At 42.4% G+C, this 16,401-nt stretch overlaps 1 protein-coding gene across 1 annotated transcript; it reads left to right on the top strand.

The window, feature by feature from the left end:
* Positions 1-974: 974 nt before the first annotated feature.
* mapk4 (mitogen-activated protein kinase 4) lies at positions 975-15,980 on the top strand. Its single transcript, XM_044025657.1, has 9 exons — positions 975-1,101; positions 2,418-4,117; positions 4,976-5,151; positions 7,919-8,063; positions 9,559-9,641; positions 9,812-9,890; positions 11,278-11,491; positions 11,576-11,741; positions 12,695-15,980. The coding sequence occupies exons 2-9, from the start codon at positions 3,751-3,753 to the stop codon at positions 13,643-13,645; spliced, it is 2,181 nt and encodes a 726-aa protein (XP_043881592.1). The 5' UTR covers positions 975-1,101; positions 2,418-3,750; the 3' UTR covers positions 13,646-15,980.
* Positions 15,981-16,401: the final 421 nt, after the last annotated feature.

Here is a 16,401-nt window from a genome sequence, read left to right as displayed (position 1 = left end):
TGTGTATTTTTGTATTTTTAAAATACTGTAAAATACAATTCACACATAGCAATACAGTGACTAAGTCGCAAGTTGTCAGAGCCACACTTGAGTTAGCCTTCTTCAAATGTATTTATTCTCCATTTAGTGATTGGAGTTATAACAAAGTATCTCTTTGAATTTGTTCTGAATCCTTGGTGTGTGTGTGTGTGTGTGTGCAACTTGTCAGGGTCACTTCATCATGTCGTGATTATTGGCTTCTAAGAAATGATTGTATTGGTTGGTAATAGGATGTTACATTTAAATGTGACTACCTGATTTTCCTTTGTTTTTAATGGAGGTTGTGCACACACACACACACACACACACACACCAATGACTAAATTATGCAAGTGTACTGTGAAGAAACCGTCCATTAGTTGTATTGTTTGCTGGTTCATTGTGGGCTTCATCTGTTACTGAACACTGAGAAAGTAAATAGAGATAGTGAAGGTAGAGATTCCAGAATCTTAAGAGTATTTTACAAAATATTAAAATACAAAAATACAGTGTTTATTTTGATACATGTCTTAGTTGTGTATTTAATATTTTATTTTAAAATACATTCAGATGTATGTTTATGGTTTTATTTATTTTTTGCTTGTGTTTAGGACCCTTTCTGACCATTAGTTCTCATCGCGACCAAAACCTGGTCCCAATGAGATAAAAGCTAATTTCTGAGGAACTGCTGTGGAGCGTACCATCCTCTGTGGTGCAGTGTGTGTGAGTGTGTGAGAGAGAGAGAGAGAGAGAGAGAGATGATGCTGAAGATGATGATGATGATGATGATCCTCTTCTCTTGTCTCAGATCCACCGGAGCGCTGACAGAGAGCGGACACTCGCCTGCACTATATCCGGCTACAGAGCAGCAGCCTCTGGCTTTTCTCATCTCGGCGGATCTCCCTCCTCCTCTTATCCCTCTCCCCTCGGTGCCGACCACCCATCTCAATCACACACACACACACACGGAGCAGAAAGAGAAGGATGCTCCACTTTCTTCGCGTGTCTCCCCCTCGGATCTGTGTCTCTGGACTGCGGGCTGATGCTGAGGCTGATGCGGCGACTGCGTAACGCACTCCTCCGGTGAGTGATGATGGTTGCTGTTGTTTTCTTTATTCTTTATCTTGTTACCGCGAACCAAGAGGAGACACTAATGTCTGACAAAGTGAAGCCAGTTTGAAAAAAAGAGAGACGCAGACATGACCGTGTGGTACTGGTTTATCCATTCCCCCCTTCTTTTTTTTTTGGAAACGGGGAACTCTTCTCTTATTTTGTGTTGTTTTTGAGTCTCAGTCTTTTTGTTCTGTCAGAGAGGGGCGTCAGTATGTTGACACACAAAGGCTGCAGCTGCTGCACGAAGCCTGTGTGCAGGGAGGAGAGAGTATACTGTGTCTCCTTACACGAGTCAAGCTGGGGAAACTGGAAATGTAATCTTTAAAGCCAGTCACAAACACAGGAGTGTGTGTTTCCTTGCACCTGATATCACCTGCACATGTGTTCACATCATATTGTCTCTTGTGTGATACACACATAGACATGTAGATGTTTTATTGTGCAGGATCAAGAAACATTGAGTACATTAGCCTTGCTGTGTTTAAAAACGCACCCTCTTGCTGCAGAAATATGGAGAATAAACGCGAAGAGAACACCAAGTGCCATCTTCAGCGGTTATTTATTATTTATAAAGTTAGCCCAGTGCTGCCCCACCACCACCACCCAGCACCACTGTCAGTGCTCCCTCTCTCTGTTCTCACCTTACACTTCCCCTGCCTCACTTTGACTCAGGCTAAATATCAGCACATCCCAGAAGTGTTTTTGAGGTTGTTATAAGGTGCAGTTCCCGTGTGTGTGTGTGTGTTCAACCCTCGTGTGTAGAAAGAAAGAAAGAAAGAAAGAAAGACAGACAAACAAACAAAGGGAGAAAATACTCAGCTGTGTCTTCGGGCCTTTGACAGCAAAGAGATTCTGTTTCATGGATTGTTTGAGATATAACAGCAGCTCAGGGAGCCGGGGGTCGTGTGAGGTTCAGTTTTCTTATGGAGGTCCCAGGTGTGGTAAATAAAAATAAAATAAAGAAATAATAGAGTACAAAGTTGACTTTCCACTGAAAAAAGCCAATCTATCCCACTCTGTCTGATTGTCTCTGAGCTCTGGAACATCAGCGGCGTCGCACAGCAGAGATTACAACACCCCTGAATGGGATGTAATTATCTTCTTTTAGGACATTAAATCGCTGGTGTAGGTTAGGTTACACTGCCATTCAGTGCCACACAGACCCCGATGAAACACAAGCTCTGTCAACTTTGTGTTCCATCGTTCCTCCCATGTCACTTTCATCTCTGTCTCCCTCCTCACTCTCTTCTCGTGTTCACCTTGTTTTCTCTTTTTCTCCCCCCCAGAAGCAGCAGATGTGTTACAGCTAATAGAAATATCCTTCCACGGTGACTGCACAGCCTGACGCTTGAAAACAAATAATCCCTGCGTTAATGAGAAGACAACATGAGGCGTAGATTACTGAGGGATTATACCGAGGTTTCAGGACGTTAATGCTGTCCAACTGAGGATCTCGCTGTCGATGAACTTGTGCGACCGGCCAGACTGACTGAGATAACCTGGTGTCATGGAAGAAGAGGAGGAGCCAACAGAGTCTCGTTGAATCTTTAAAACACACGAACAGACTCCGCCGTCGGTTCTCCTGCCTCAGCACTGAAGGACTTGACAGACCAGTGAGGATTACGGAGTCGTAGCAAACAGCAGAGTGTGCAGAAAGAGAGAGAGAGAGAAAGAGAGAGACACGAGTGCAGGGCCGAACAAATGCCTGTTGCTGTCCCGTGATACATCCACACATGAGAGAGCGGGAGCAGCCGCACACAGGGCTGTTTCTATGGATACCCCCCTACCCTGCTTTGGATTAATACGACTGTCTGATATTCTGACTATCTGTGCGTGAGGGAAAGTGGTGAAATTAGAAGTGAATCTCTGCAGCAGACTACAGCATCAGCTCACATGATGTAAAGGAAAGACATAATCACATTTCACGTACAAAGACATGTCAGGGAACAGATGATCAGCTGTTTTCCACTCGGTCGCCTGAGTGGAAATGTTTCATTTCTGATATGATGCTGATATCACAGTATTTTACACTATTTATATAAGCCTTTTATCCACTCAGCTCACACAGTCACTGCAGTGAGGCTGACATGCATTCCTTAATCACGTTGTGGTCATGTGACGGCAAGTCTGTCTTGTCTGCCTTTGCTGAGTGAAGCATTTATGTGATATTTTTCAAGTTTTGGGGGGATCCTATTTGTTTATTCATTCCAATAAGTGAATGAATGACTGCATTGTATTGGATTTCAGGATTTCCTGTTTCCAAGATCCCATGATTTTGACCAGTATTGGACCTCAAGTTTCTTCCAAAATCAGTAAAGATGTAACAAGTAGTTGAGCAGAAATGGTGCACAAAGGAACTTCAACTAAGGCTTGAAGAAAATGATTCCATGTCTTTGCCTGTAAAACTGCCACAATCTTCCACTAGGCGAGCAGTTGTTTTCATTTTGTGCTTTCCTACATAATACATGCAAACCACCCAAAGAAAAAGCAGGTGTCTCATTATGATTCTGGAATCACCAGCAAGATGTTTTATTTCAGACAATGTGTGAATCCATGAAATGCATCAAACCACTTGAAATGTATCCATCGTCTGTCTCTAACGCCGCACACTGAGCTGCCATGGCCAGACAGGACACTCCTCTCTTCCTCCACGGCTTTGACCTTAGTGGTCACTTTGTTGACCTTCGACCTCTCGGCACTGGAGTCACGGGCCTGGTGCTCTCGGCTGTGGACCAACGTAATGGACGGCGTGTGGCAATTAAGAAGCTGGTGATGCGCGATGCCGTGACGGTGAAACATGCCCTGCGGGAGGTCAGGATCACCCATCGGCTGCGCCACGAAAACGTGGTGCAGGTTCATGACGTCTTGGCGCCATATGGACGCCCGCTGCCCCGAGACCCGACCCAGCTCAGCGCCCTCTACATCATCCAGGAATGCATGGAGACAGATCTGGCTCGGCTGCTGGAACAAGGACCACTACCCTCAGGTATTGGATGGAAAAGGGAAATACAAAACACCTTTAGACAAATATTGTTTTTATTTATTTAACCGGGAATACGTCCCACTAAGATTAAGAATCTCTTTTTCAAGGTGAACTTGGCTAAGACGGGTAGCCGCACAAATCATGTTGCAGACATATAAGACAACACAAGACAAAAAACTTAACCAGCTCATGTTAAAACAGTGACGTCATAGGGAATCTGCCTCAAGTGAGAGTAACACGCGTGTCTGTATGCCGCTTATTCCATTTAGATAGAGATAGATAGACAGAAAGATAAGATAATTTGTTCACTCATCCTCCTCCTCACATATAAACTGTTAGAGCCAAATCAGATCAGATAAGGTGGAACAAGAAATAAGTTTATCATCTTAAATTATTATTTAATTATTGTTATTTGTTTTCCTCTACGCACTCTGGTCAAAAGTTCCTCAACTTCACCACAGTATTTTGGATTTTCCCACCAGAGGAAGCTCACGTACCACTGGTGGTACAAATACCACACTTTGAGAACCATGGCCTTAGATCCTTGCCCAAATCCAATAACCACAAATCAGATATTAACCTAAAATGTGTTTCTGCTGAATGTGTCATTAAACAAAATACAAAAATACTATATTGTTACTTCAAGTGTTTCAATTAGAGTTATAGGAATAGCTGCATTTAAAATGTTTTCACGCCAGGAGTGTTCCTATTTTTAACCAACAGTGAATTAATCTTAGTCACGTTATGTTGAACTGCATAGACAGAAGTGGTTCTGGGACTCTGTAACATGGTGATTGAGTTACAACTGTATGAGGAGATATTGTCGTGTCTCCTGACCCCCTGATTTTTGTCCTCGCACAGGTCACGCTACTCTGCTTTTCTACCAGCTGCTGAGGGGACTGAAGTTCATCCACTCGGCCAACGTCCTGCACAGAGACCTAAAGCCTGCCAACGTATTCATCAACACCGATCAACTGCTGCTCAAGGTCGGAGACTTCGGGCTGGCCAGGATAGTCGACCCTCACTATTCTCACAAGGTACAAACAGTGAGGAGCATAAAGCCATCTCACACAAGCACACAAACGAAAACAGCTGCAAACTGCACTCCCATTTACCGTGAAATAAAATGTCCCAAAAATAAACGTCCTATAAATATAATATTACAGCAATGTTTATTCACTCTCATCTGCTCTGACACATCGTTGATTGTTTGTCTGTAAATTAATTCAAGAGTCGTACTGTAATATAATTGATTGCAATGGATTCATTATGATGTGACAGCAGGCGTGGACACATTTTTCTGCCTCACACTTGAGACAGAATCATCTATCTGTTTATCTGGTGTCTTTTCAAGTGTGATATCGCAGGTGACCTACTTTGCATTATTGGTCTGTAAATGACACTGAACCCGCAGTTTAATGTGTTTAAATGATTCCACAGCTCAATCGTATGTCTTTCCTCTCCAGCTCAAACCGTCCTCTTTAAATCCTCTTCTCAATCCTGGTATCGGGTTTTTCCTAATCACACCCTGTGACTGAGCCCGTCTATTAACAGCGAGATAATGTTACAAACTACGGATTTATTATGCATGAAGATCCCGCAGCCATACTCTTACACTATTATGGCAGCTGTCATTGTGTTTGTGTGGCTTTTTGTGGCCTGCGCATGAGGAGAGCAGCTATTGTGAATGGCTGTCATTGTCAGCGCCGAACACAGGACTGGGGACCAGCTGGGTGCAGACACGGGGGGGGAGTGGTGCATTTGAAGGGGAGAAGAAGGGTGGAGGCAAAAAACAACAACAAAACAGTACTGAGTCATAGGGTGACAGACAGACAGGTGAAAAGTACAAGTACACTCTCAAGTATAAAGGAAGATGGTGAGATGCACTGCTTTAAAGATAGATTTCGGGCCTTTTTACTCTTTCATAGTCCGTCTGCAGTGTCTTACACGGTCACCGTGTCATCACAGCAGTTTCCTCAGCACACTGTGAGACTGTTTTTGACAAGCTGTCTGAAATTGTGCTCCTGACTACAAAGATAAACATTTACTCAGGTGAAGGAGGAGCGGGGGAGGGGGGATGGCGGTGAGGAGGAGGTGGCTGAGAAAACATTATTTGGGATGTTGTTTGCAGTCTGCAACAGTGAGAGGTTGCCGCTGCTGAGACGTGTGTGTGTGTGTGTGTGTGTGTGTGTGTGTGTGTGTGTGTGTGTGTGTGTGTGTGTGTGTGTGTGTGTGTGTGTGTGTGTGTGTGAGAATGCACCTGCTGAGACTCTGACAGTGAAGGACAGAGGCAAAGATGGGGAGGAGAGGTGAGGGGAATGGAACATGAAGATACAGTGTATTGGGTTGAGAAGGTTAAAAATAAATAAGTGTTGTTAAATAGCTGCCTGGGAAAGAAGAAGGCAGGGACATGGGAGAGAATGGGTGAGGCAATGCAAGGTGGCAAAAAGAGAGAGAGAGAGAAATGGGAAGAAGTGTGAAGAAAAGAGGGAGGCTGGTGGGAAAAGAAACACACACTGAGATGAGGGGGAGTTTATAGCAGAGGGGAAAGATTGAGAGGAAAGTAGGAGGCAGTGTGGAGATAGTTCTGGCAATGCAGGATTGAGGCAGAGAATGAAAAGAGTTAAGACAAATAAAACTATATGCACAATCTATGACCGTGCACACTGTTTGGAGACCATAAAAAAAATGTCATATGCTGCCGTTAAAGGAGATCTTATGTGTAGAAGATAATCAAAACGGTCAATAGGGGGGAGACAACAGAATAGGAGGAGAGTGGATGTCTGTCAGACTATCAATGAGCACTCAGCATCCATTTTTCTGCCCCGTCATCTGCAGGCACACGGGGGAGAACAGGCAGTGATGAGAGAGAGCAGAAAGGGGAAGGAGAGGGCATAACAGAATATAGTAGGAGTGGGCGGGAGATAAACAATGTGCAGGTGGTTGAAGAGGTACGACAGGAAGCGGAGGTGGCAAAAACGTCGAAAAAGTAGTGAGAGGAGAGAAACGCCAAGCTGTCAAAGGGCTCTCACTTCATGTTTTATAATAATTCATGGAGACGATAGACTTCATCAGCATTGATGACCTAATTTGACGACAAATGAATGCAAAGTTACTCGCCACAGTTTTAAAGAGAGTGAGTAGAATAGAGGGAGGGGAAGGAGCAACAAGGACAGAGGAAGGAGAATTATGGCTTAATTAAACAAAAACAGTATTTACACCATGGAGTAGTTCATGGCATTCAATGTTTACAATGGATTAGATTGTGTTAGAGTTCCCTATGAATGAATCTGGGTTGTGGTTCATCTCCATGCAAAGCAACGCCAGTGTTATGTTTACAAAAGTGAAGTGCAGAAGGGAAGCCAGGTCGGAGCAGCACTGTGTTAGTGTGTGTGTGTGTGTGTAGTGTGCAGCAGAGCATCAAAGGCTCTGTGAAACTGCAGTTTTTCAGATTAAAGGACTTTATTTTCTGCTGGAGAGGGTATTAGGATGCCACTTCCCATCACAGAGCTGACAAAATATGATTAGTGGGTATAACTCAAAACAATATCCTGTAACTCACACATTTCTCTTCACAATGTTTCACTCCTATAAATAAAATATGTTTTTTTTTTTGAATGCCTGCAGCACATTCAAGTGCATGCAAACATACTAAATGGTAACATGGTAAAGATTAATAACAAGCAGCCGTGTTGCACGTCTTTCACTAAGTTAACCCCTGTATATCATTCTGATGCTCTTTCTTTCATGTTCCCCCCCTCCTTTTTTTTCTCCCCTCACTCACCGCTGCACCTCCCTCTCCAGGGCTATCTGTCTGAGGGTCTCGTGACTAAGTGGTATTGTTCCCCCCGTCTGCTCCTGTCCCCCAACAACTACACCAAGGCCATAGACATGTGGGCCGCAGGCTGCATACTAGCCGAGATGCTCACTGGACGCATGCTGTTTGCAGGTACCTGCGCTGTGTGTCTTTATTTGTCCCCACCAAGGTGAACAGGATGTCCTGCAGAACCATTATGAAATTGCTTATCGTTAATTTGATGACATGAGGGAATATGCAGAAGCATCTTAATACTAAATGTCTGGTGCTTTCCAGGGTAAGCGTTTCTAGGTGCTGGCTGGCTTTCCAGTTAATTATTGTTAGTTATTTTACATGTTTTGACCATAGACTGAATATAAAAATGAACATGGTCTTCTGGTAACAGGAAAAATTCCCGTTTTGGAAGTCTCGAGATTCACAATGTGACTGGAAATCCACATGCAACACCTGCAACTGCCAGCTGTTCATCGCACTGGTGTCTAGTCAATACACTGTGCTTAATTGCCTATTTTCCCTCTAATTGGGAACACAATTGACTAATTACCACCATGTGCTATTAAAGAAGACTGGAAACTAAGGAATGAGAACATGTTTACTGATTTTAAAGGGTCATTTCCCCTTCTAATTGAGCTCTTGTTGCCAGTAGAGTAGCCACTTGGTGGCTTTCCAAACCATAAGACTACGTCCAATTTATATTGATGCCCACAAAGGACAGTGCATGTTATATAGTTACAAAAACATGCTTAAAGTTAACATGCTTTTAGTTTTCCACCGCAGTACAAACATAACAACGGCAAACCTTAACAAGAGAGAACTTTTAGAACAAACTTCCTGGAGTGAATGTAATCAGTTAAATCTGCCATATCCAAACACATCCTTTGTGTCATATTAACCCAAGGGAGAGCGTTTCACTGAATCAGATATAGTTTCTCCTGACAGGCTGATTTGACCTCCACTGTTCCACCAGACGATGCCACAAACTCAGCACTTTTTTTCCCACTGATCCAGCATATGTATTTCACAGCACCTAGTGTATTGTTTTCTGTGGGGGGAGCAATACAATCTCATCCAAATGCAATGTACAGTACAGTTCATTCTCGAAAAGCAGTCAGTGAGCTGATACGGCACCACCTGCTGGTGTTAATAGAGATTTAAAAAGGGAAAATAATACAGACTGGCTCGGGAGGGAAAATGCTGCACAGCACGTTGTGAACTGAAAACGTCAATCAAGTTGCATTTTCTGGTGGTTGAATGCACTTTGGAGATTTCATGGCATTAAGGTTGTGACAAATGTGCCAGTATTGAAAGGATGTGGGATTTTTTTTAACAACCTTTAAAGAGGTGATGTCCAATACTTTCTTCTTCAGAGCTCCTAGGATGCACAGCTTACTTTTCCCCACCTAGGTGGGATTTACTCTTGAATAGGTCAAGAAGATGAATGGAACATAGAATTTATTGGGAAGATATAATATTTGTGTTTTATAGTGGAGGTTTTTAATTTAAAACTCTTCTAATTTAGCTGCTTACTGTATTTTCTTTTTTCATTTTTACTGGATAGCTCAGAGGTCTTATTGGACTGTGTGTGTGTTTTCTCTGCTTGTCTCTCATTGGACGGCTCCCTCTGCAGGAGCTCATGAGCTGGAGCAGATGCAGCTGATTCTCAACACAGTGCCGGTGCTGAGAGAGGAGGACAGACAGGACCTGCTGCAGGTGATGCCTCAGTAGCTTCTGCAAGGCTGAATGTTTAAACGTGGAGTGTGACGATGTTTTATGACTGTTATTTTACAGCTTTAGACTACACCACACATTAGAATACGTAACATAAGTAACCACAAGAGAACGATTCACAAATTGTAACTCTAATGTTGTTCTTTCCCCAGGTGATGCCTTCATATGTCAATCATGGTTGGAGGGTCAAGAAACCCTTTTCTGAACTGCTGCCTGAAGTGGACGTTCAGGGTAAGCAGAGGGAAATGAGTCATGGGAAGAAGACGATGGTCAAGCAGTATGAAATTGAATAGAGAGACAAAAAAATAATAATAGTGGAAGTTGAGGAGAGGAAAAAACAATATAGAAATGAGCAGCTTGTCAGTAATGTAGATATTTAGATTTAAAGCTACAGTGCGTACATTTTGGTGATTTTTCTTGTTTATTTGACTCATTTTCCAAAAAAGAAACAATTTAACATTATGTGTTTGCTGTGTGGGCCACATATAGCACTAGTTAGCACTTTTGTGTTTGCTAGAAGAAGACCTGGGTTTGTGACCTGGTCGGAACAAAGGCATTTCTGCATGTTCTGTGTGTGTGGGTTTTCTCCGGGTTCTCTGGTTTCCTCCCACAGTCCAAAAACATGCAGATTTGGGGATTTGGGGACTCTAAATTGACCATATGTGTAAGTGTGAGAGTGGATGGTTGTATGTCTCTATGTGGCCCTGTGATGGACTGGCAGCCTGTCCAGGGTGCACCCCACCATTTGCCCTATGTCAGCTGGGATTGGCACCAGGGCCCGTCGCAACCCTCATGTGAAGGATAAAGTGGTAGAAGATGGATGGATGGATGCCGTGTCCTTCATCTGAAAACAGGCTCTGTCGAGCAGTACTGTCTGCATTTCTTTGTATGCGGCTCAGAGATGGGTGTCACAATAAAGTGTTTGTCCTGTCAAGCTGCTGAACGATCAGGTTTCTTGAGCAGTACAGTTCACTTGTGAAGCTTCTTGTTCGCGCTTCTTAGTTTTTTTTCCAGTCGTACTCCAACCTGATTGCGGCCGTCTCACTGTAGTTGGGCTGGGCAGTGAAGCTTCGGCAACAGTGAGATCTAAACTCGTGCGGAGCTGATGAGCTTAAAGGTCCAGTGAAAGTTTGAGGAGAAATTAAGATTTAGGAGAAACTTAATATAGCATAAATTGATGAGTACAATCAGCTAAATGCATGAATTGTTTCCGTTACCACAGAAAGAGCATCATAAACATCAGGAGTGAGTCTACAGAGGCCGCCGTGTTGGACCAACATTTTTGTAATAGACAATCTAAACTCTTAATGGGTTTTCGTTTTTAATGACATTCTTAATGATGTTGTAACTGAAGGCTATCATTGGTTCTCCTTCACGCTTGAAGGTGAAGAGTGAGGTGAGAGATATTCAGCTGCAACATACAACTTCACCAGCAGAGGCTGCTAAATCCCACACACTAGTGTGTGAACTTGCGTGAACTCATGTGACTGGTTTGAATGCAACAGTCATTTGTTTATTTTCAAAAAGCTACACACCACAGTTCTAATACTGATAAATGTTTTGTTTTTTTAAATACATTTTCATACAAGAACTAACTTCACTCTCCCTCTCCTCTCAGCTGTGGACTTCCTCGAGCGTATCTTGACATTTAACCCCATGGACCGGCTGACCGCTGAGGCTGCACTGTCCCACCCCTTCCTCCAGCAGTACGCCTGTCCACAGGATGAGCCCACCTCTTTGCACCCCTTCCACATAGAGGACGAGCTGGAGGACAGCCTCGTCACCGAGCACAGCCTCGGCAACAGTCAGGCCTCCAGCATCCAGTGGGACAGGTTTGTGATTTTAGCTGATTGTACTCATTCATTTGTAAATGTGCATACTGAACTCAATCTAGTGAACTGCAACTGTGTTCACAGGTACAAGCACAGTATATCAGCAGGTGTTTGCTGGCAGCATTTAGGCGGGAGGTGTCGCTGCATGCCTTCTGGCCTCATAATCTCTGACCTGGGTGACACGACGGAGGATGAGGAGGTGCAGAGGGATCCACGTGCCAGTTCCACTTCACTGTTAGAGGAGGCTCAGGTTTTTCTCCTTTTGCTTTTTACACTGTAATTTCACCTTATATTGATTAAATGTCCAGAATGTAAGTTCTGTCTCTAGGGGTCTCTTAATGAAACGAAAAAATCAGTAAGCAGTAAGGATTCATGGGTTGTTGTCCGTTTCCCCACTATGAGGAGAGCTTCAGTGGCTGAACGTGCGGTAAACAGCAATGAGTAGTCATGATCTATTAGTGACAAATACACACCGTAAAATGAAAGAACTAATGACAACACACTGGCTAACTCGCAGTTCTGGATACTTCTTTCCTCTCCCTGATGTTTCATATATGGGGGTTTGCCCCTGAGGTTAGAGCAGATAGACAGATAAAGGGGATGCCTACATTAAAAGCCGACAGAAATTAAACATTCCGTTACCTTGAATAGACATTTGGATTTGGATTAGACAAAATGTGTAACATTAGTTTTGATATTTTTCAGATATTTTAATGCAGAAGTGTTATATATTGTATATTTAGTAAGTGCTTCAGGACTGTTATTTATACTCATTTTAATGAAACACAAGGAAAATGGAAATGAGACTGAGGTTGAAGATGCTTTTCCAGCAATTTAGCACATAACTGATATTTTATGTTGCCTCAGTTTCACAGCGATGACATTTGAAGTTCATCTTTCCTCATGTCCTCCTCCACAACATCTATGAACCTTCTCTGTGGTCTTCCTCTTTTTCCTCCTGCCAGGCATCTTTTATTTTTGAAATTACTTCTTAGAATTATATTATAATCATTATTATTATTTCACATAAATCCAGCCTGGTATGGTGGTAATCTCTAAATGTCACTGTTATTTGCAGTACACAAATTGTGTTTTTAGTGAGAAGGGATCAAAGAGATTCAACACAACTAAAAATGAATTTCCTTCTTCTCCATTCATCACTTTCTCTCCCCGCACCCGCCACCTCTCGTCTGTCTGACGCAGGTCGACCCTCGCAAATATTCCCACAGTAGCTCAGCTGAGCGCTTCTTGGAAAACTCTCAGCCCTCTCTGGAGAGGGCCTGTGGTTTGGGGTACGGGGAACTGGACTGTGGCCGCTCCTGTGACTACAAAGTGGGCTCTCCTTCATATCTGGATAAAATAGCCTGGAAGGAGGGCAAGCCTCAGCACTACTCTGAGCCCAAGCTCATACTGGATCTGTCTCATTGGAAGCGCAACACAAACTTCGCTCCTGTGCCTTCTGAGCACACTGGTGACAATGAGGAGGACCTGGGAGAGATGAAAGTGGAGGAAGGAGAGGAGGAGGAGGAAGAGACTGGGAATTTATTCCAGGAGATCTCTCGCTGGATTCAGAGCACCCAGTCTCGTCTGCACTCACCCAGTCCATCTTTGGAACCACATTCACCCTCCTGCTCCACCTCCTCTCCGCCTCTCCCTCTCTCCCCAACTGACCTCCCAACTCCAGTCTTCCACTTCACAGACATTATGCGTGAACCCTCGGTTGATTACGATGACCAAAGACTATGCCCGCCTCCACCTGTCACGTCATCTACAAATTCTCTTCCCTCACTCCTCCCCTCATCTCCTACGTCTCCACTTCTCTCTCATTCGCCTCAAACAGTTTGTCCTCCTATCTCATCGTTGTTTCCTCCCCCGGAACTTCAGCCTATTACCTCTACTTCAATTTCTCAGCCAGTAAATGACGAGGCCTTGGAGTCACTTCCTGTCAAGCAGAAGGACCGGCTGTTTGACCTGGACGTGTTCATATCCCGAGCGCTGAAACTGTGTCGGCAGAATAGAGGGAAAGCAGATGGAAAGAGAGGAAAAGAAAAAGAGAGAGGGTGGGGGGATGATGGTAAACAGCCAAACATCAATTGGAAGTTGCCCAGGCTTCCAGAGTACAGGACTCCACCACCAAACACCCCAAACTCCTGATGTTACATTTCATCTTCAGTCCTATCACAATGGAGGATCAAATGGTGGCATTTGCAAATGTTCACACACACACACACAGTGCTTCACATGATCGATGTAATCAGCTGAATATGCAGCTTAAACCTTAGTCTGACCTAAGGACTTTAAGTCTTAGCTCTTGTCCTTTTGGTACAACCGCACTGAATGATCCTGCAGCTTTATCAAGAAGTGCTCGCAACATACAAACACATTCAGCCTTGTAAATATCAAGTTGTTCCCAGTTTTCTTTTCCAACTTAATCACGTGTCAAACTTAGATTTGATAACAACTTATTCTGTGACATTGAAAGAGGGAACAGCCATCCTGTTAATACAACATATCAAGGCTATACTGATAACTGATACATTTAGCTTTTGTGTTGTTGATAGTTTGATTTTTTTTTTCTCCATAAGATCTCTTGCTGAAATGTACGGCTGTCTTCCAAAGGTTATGCTCACCAAATAACGACAATGACACTGGAAATGCTTCCTTCAAGTTTCTCTGAATGTATTAACTGAGAAGTCATCAATCAAATTATGCTGCACGGTACAACAATAGGGATTTCATTTGTTGATTTTCGAAACACTCCCACAGTGGCTTGGTGATGCTTGTCACTGATACATTGCCTTGTAAACTTGTACAAAGGGTTATCTTATTTAATTAATTGTATATTTATTGATACTATTGTCTTGAAATCCTTGTGTCTACAATGTGTTAGGATTATGTTAGGATTTTACAGTTCCATTTTTATGTTTTGGAGTTTGTGTTTTGTTGAATCGTGGAATGTTCCGTGGTAATAATTTATGATTAATTAACAAACTTAGCTCTTGTGTGGTGATAGATAGTTTTCATATCTTCTCTGCCTGACGCGTCAAACGAGGGACGTCATCGGTTGCACACTTAACTGTACTATCCTCTATATTTACTGGACAGCTTCTCTTACTTAATTGTCAGCCATAGAAAAGCAAAAACAAAAAGTAGCCTATATTTTGCAGCCCGTGTAGGAAATGAGTCGTGTTTGAGGCTTCTCATTCTTGCCCAGGAATTATATTTAGATATGGAAGCGCGTTAAACAATTGACCTCATTCCCAGCCCTCCACCAAAGTAACCAAATCACTGAAAAGATTGACAGATGACAACATTTGACTCTCTCATTAGCAGACAAAAAGTGAGCAAAGGGAAACAGCATTCAATTTATTCTGCTGAGCTAATGCCAACAAGATATACATACGCATCCATGTTCCTTTTGTTCTGCAGACACAGCCCACAGAAAACTTGGCATGTTAAAAGAAAGAAAAGCCAACACTACATTACAATACTAAAACACCTTGAATTAAGCCACATTTAAGATCTTTCAGCCCTGCATCTGATTTAAAACAAGTCCTTCATGCCCTATGAAATATTAATTTGAGTCGCCTTATGTGCAGTGTCCTCAAGTTCCAAGAGAAAAATAAACTATTACATATTATTTTCTCTTTCTACGTTGATTTTCAGCTGGTAACAGTTACTGCACAAATAACAACACTCTTAAAAGCCAGATTTCCATGCTGTCTGTACCTTTTGTACATGGCTAACTTACACCATCAGCAGATCATCACTTGCACATCATCGTATGACTGCCTAAGGATTGAGCCATATGCAAGAACTGGCATGAGTTCAGCCTATGAAAAAGCCAGCTCTGTTTTATATTCACAATGGACACTGAAGCACATCAGAATCACTAGCACATAAAAAAAACAAAAAAAAAACAGGAGTGAATATTGAAACGCCACCTTGGCCAATGTTCAGCATTTCGCAGTATCAACCATTTCTGGGCAAAGGATAGTTGGGCAAACTGTCAAAAGTGTTACAGTCAAGAAAAAAAAGTGAAAAACTGTCCCTGCAGAGCCATCTATCTCTTTGGAATAGATACAAATGGGTTGTAGTTAATCGAATTAACATCTGTAAGGTTATAATAGATCTTATTTTGCTTACTACCATTGCCTCTACAGGTGAACTAAGCCAGCAATAACATAATTGATGTAGTGGTTACTGAGTTAAGTCTTTTAAGTAATGCAGAAAATGTGCCTCTGTACACCTCGATGCTTTCACCTTGCTGAATGTAACATATCCTCCTTTCCCTCCTGCATGGCTTTCACAGCTGTTCAAGTAACTTTGTGAAATGGTCATATATTTCTTTTGTACTTTTGTGCTTCACTGAGGCTCCAGCTTCTCATTTGAGGGAAAGCTGTGAGATTTTTAAATATCGATTGATAGTATCTCTTTTTGCAGTTTCCGCTTTTGCTGGGCAATTAATAAACCAGTGCTTCAACTATTATTTGATCTCGTGTTTTTGATGGTCATGGTGTTTTACCAATTAAAGATATCTGTTAAATTTGTGATTTTCAAAGATGTTTACACTGAAGAGCCATTTTCCCAGATGGTCCTTTATAAAATGCTTATGTTCAACATCAATGTATACTGTAGACAAAAGTATTGTTGGGAATACAAATTGTACAAAATGTGCTTAACAAATTAATTAGTAGACCAGTCATAAAAATGAGAAAACAAATATTTTTGGAAAATCTTTCAAAAATTTGTGTAAAACTAAAAATATCTATCTAAATAAAAAAATATTGTCTCTAATAATGTTATTTTGCTTAATGCCATATATAGTTTAGAGCATAAAAACCCATAAAACAATTGCTATTTTGAACTTGAGGTAGCCCTCTTTTACAATAATTACAAAAAACATCTTG

Source organism: Solea senegalensis, linkage group LG5 (genome assembly GCF_019176455.1).
Source record: "Solea senegalensis isolate Sse05_10M linkage group LG5, IFAPA_SoseM_1, whole genome shotgun sequence".
NCBI lineage: Eukaryota > Metazoa > Chordata > Actinopteri > Pleuronectiformes > Soleidae > Solea > Solea senegalensis.
This window is presented reverse-complemented; position numbering and strand designations above follow the sequence as displayed.

Coding starts and splice junctions, on each gene's coding strand:
- mapk4 (XM_044025657.1), top strand. CDS start 3,751: ATGGCCAGACAGGACACTCCTCTCTTCCTCCACGGCTTTGACCTTAGT. Junction 4,118..4,975: donor ACAAGGACCACTACCCTCAG/GTATTGGATGGA, acceptor GTCCTCGCACAG/GTCACGCTACTCTGCTTTTC. Junction 9,891..11,277: donor GCCTGAAGTGGACGTTCAGG/GTAAGCAGAGGG, acceptor CTCTCCTCTCAG/CTGTGGACTTCCTCGAGCGT.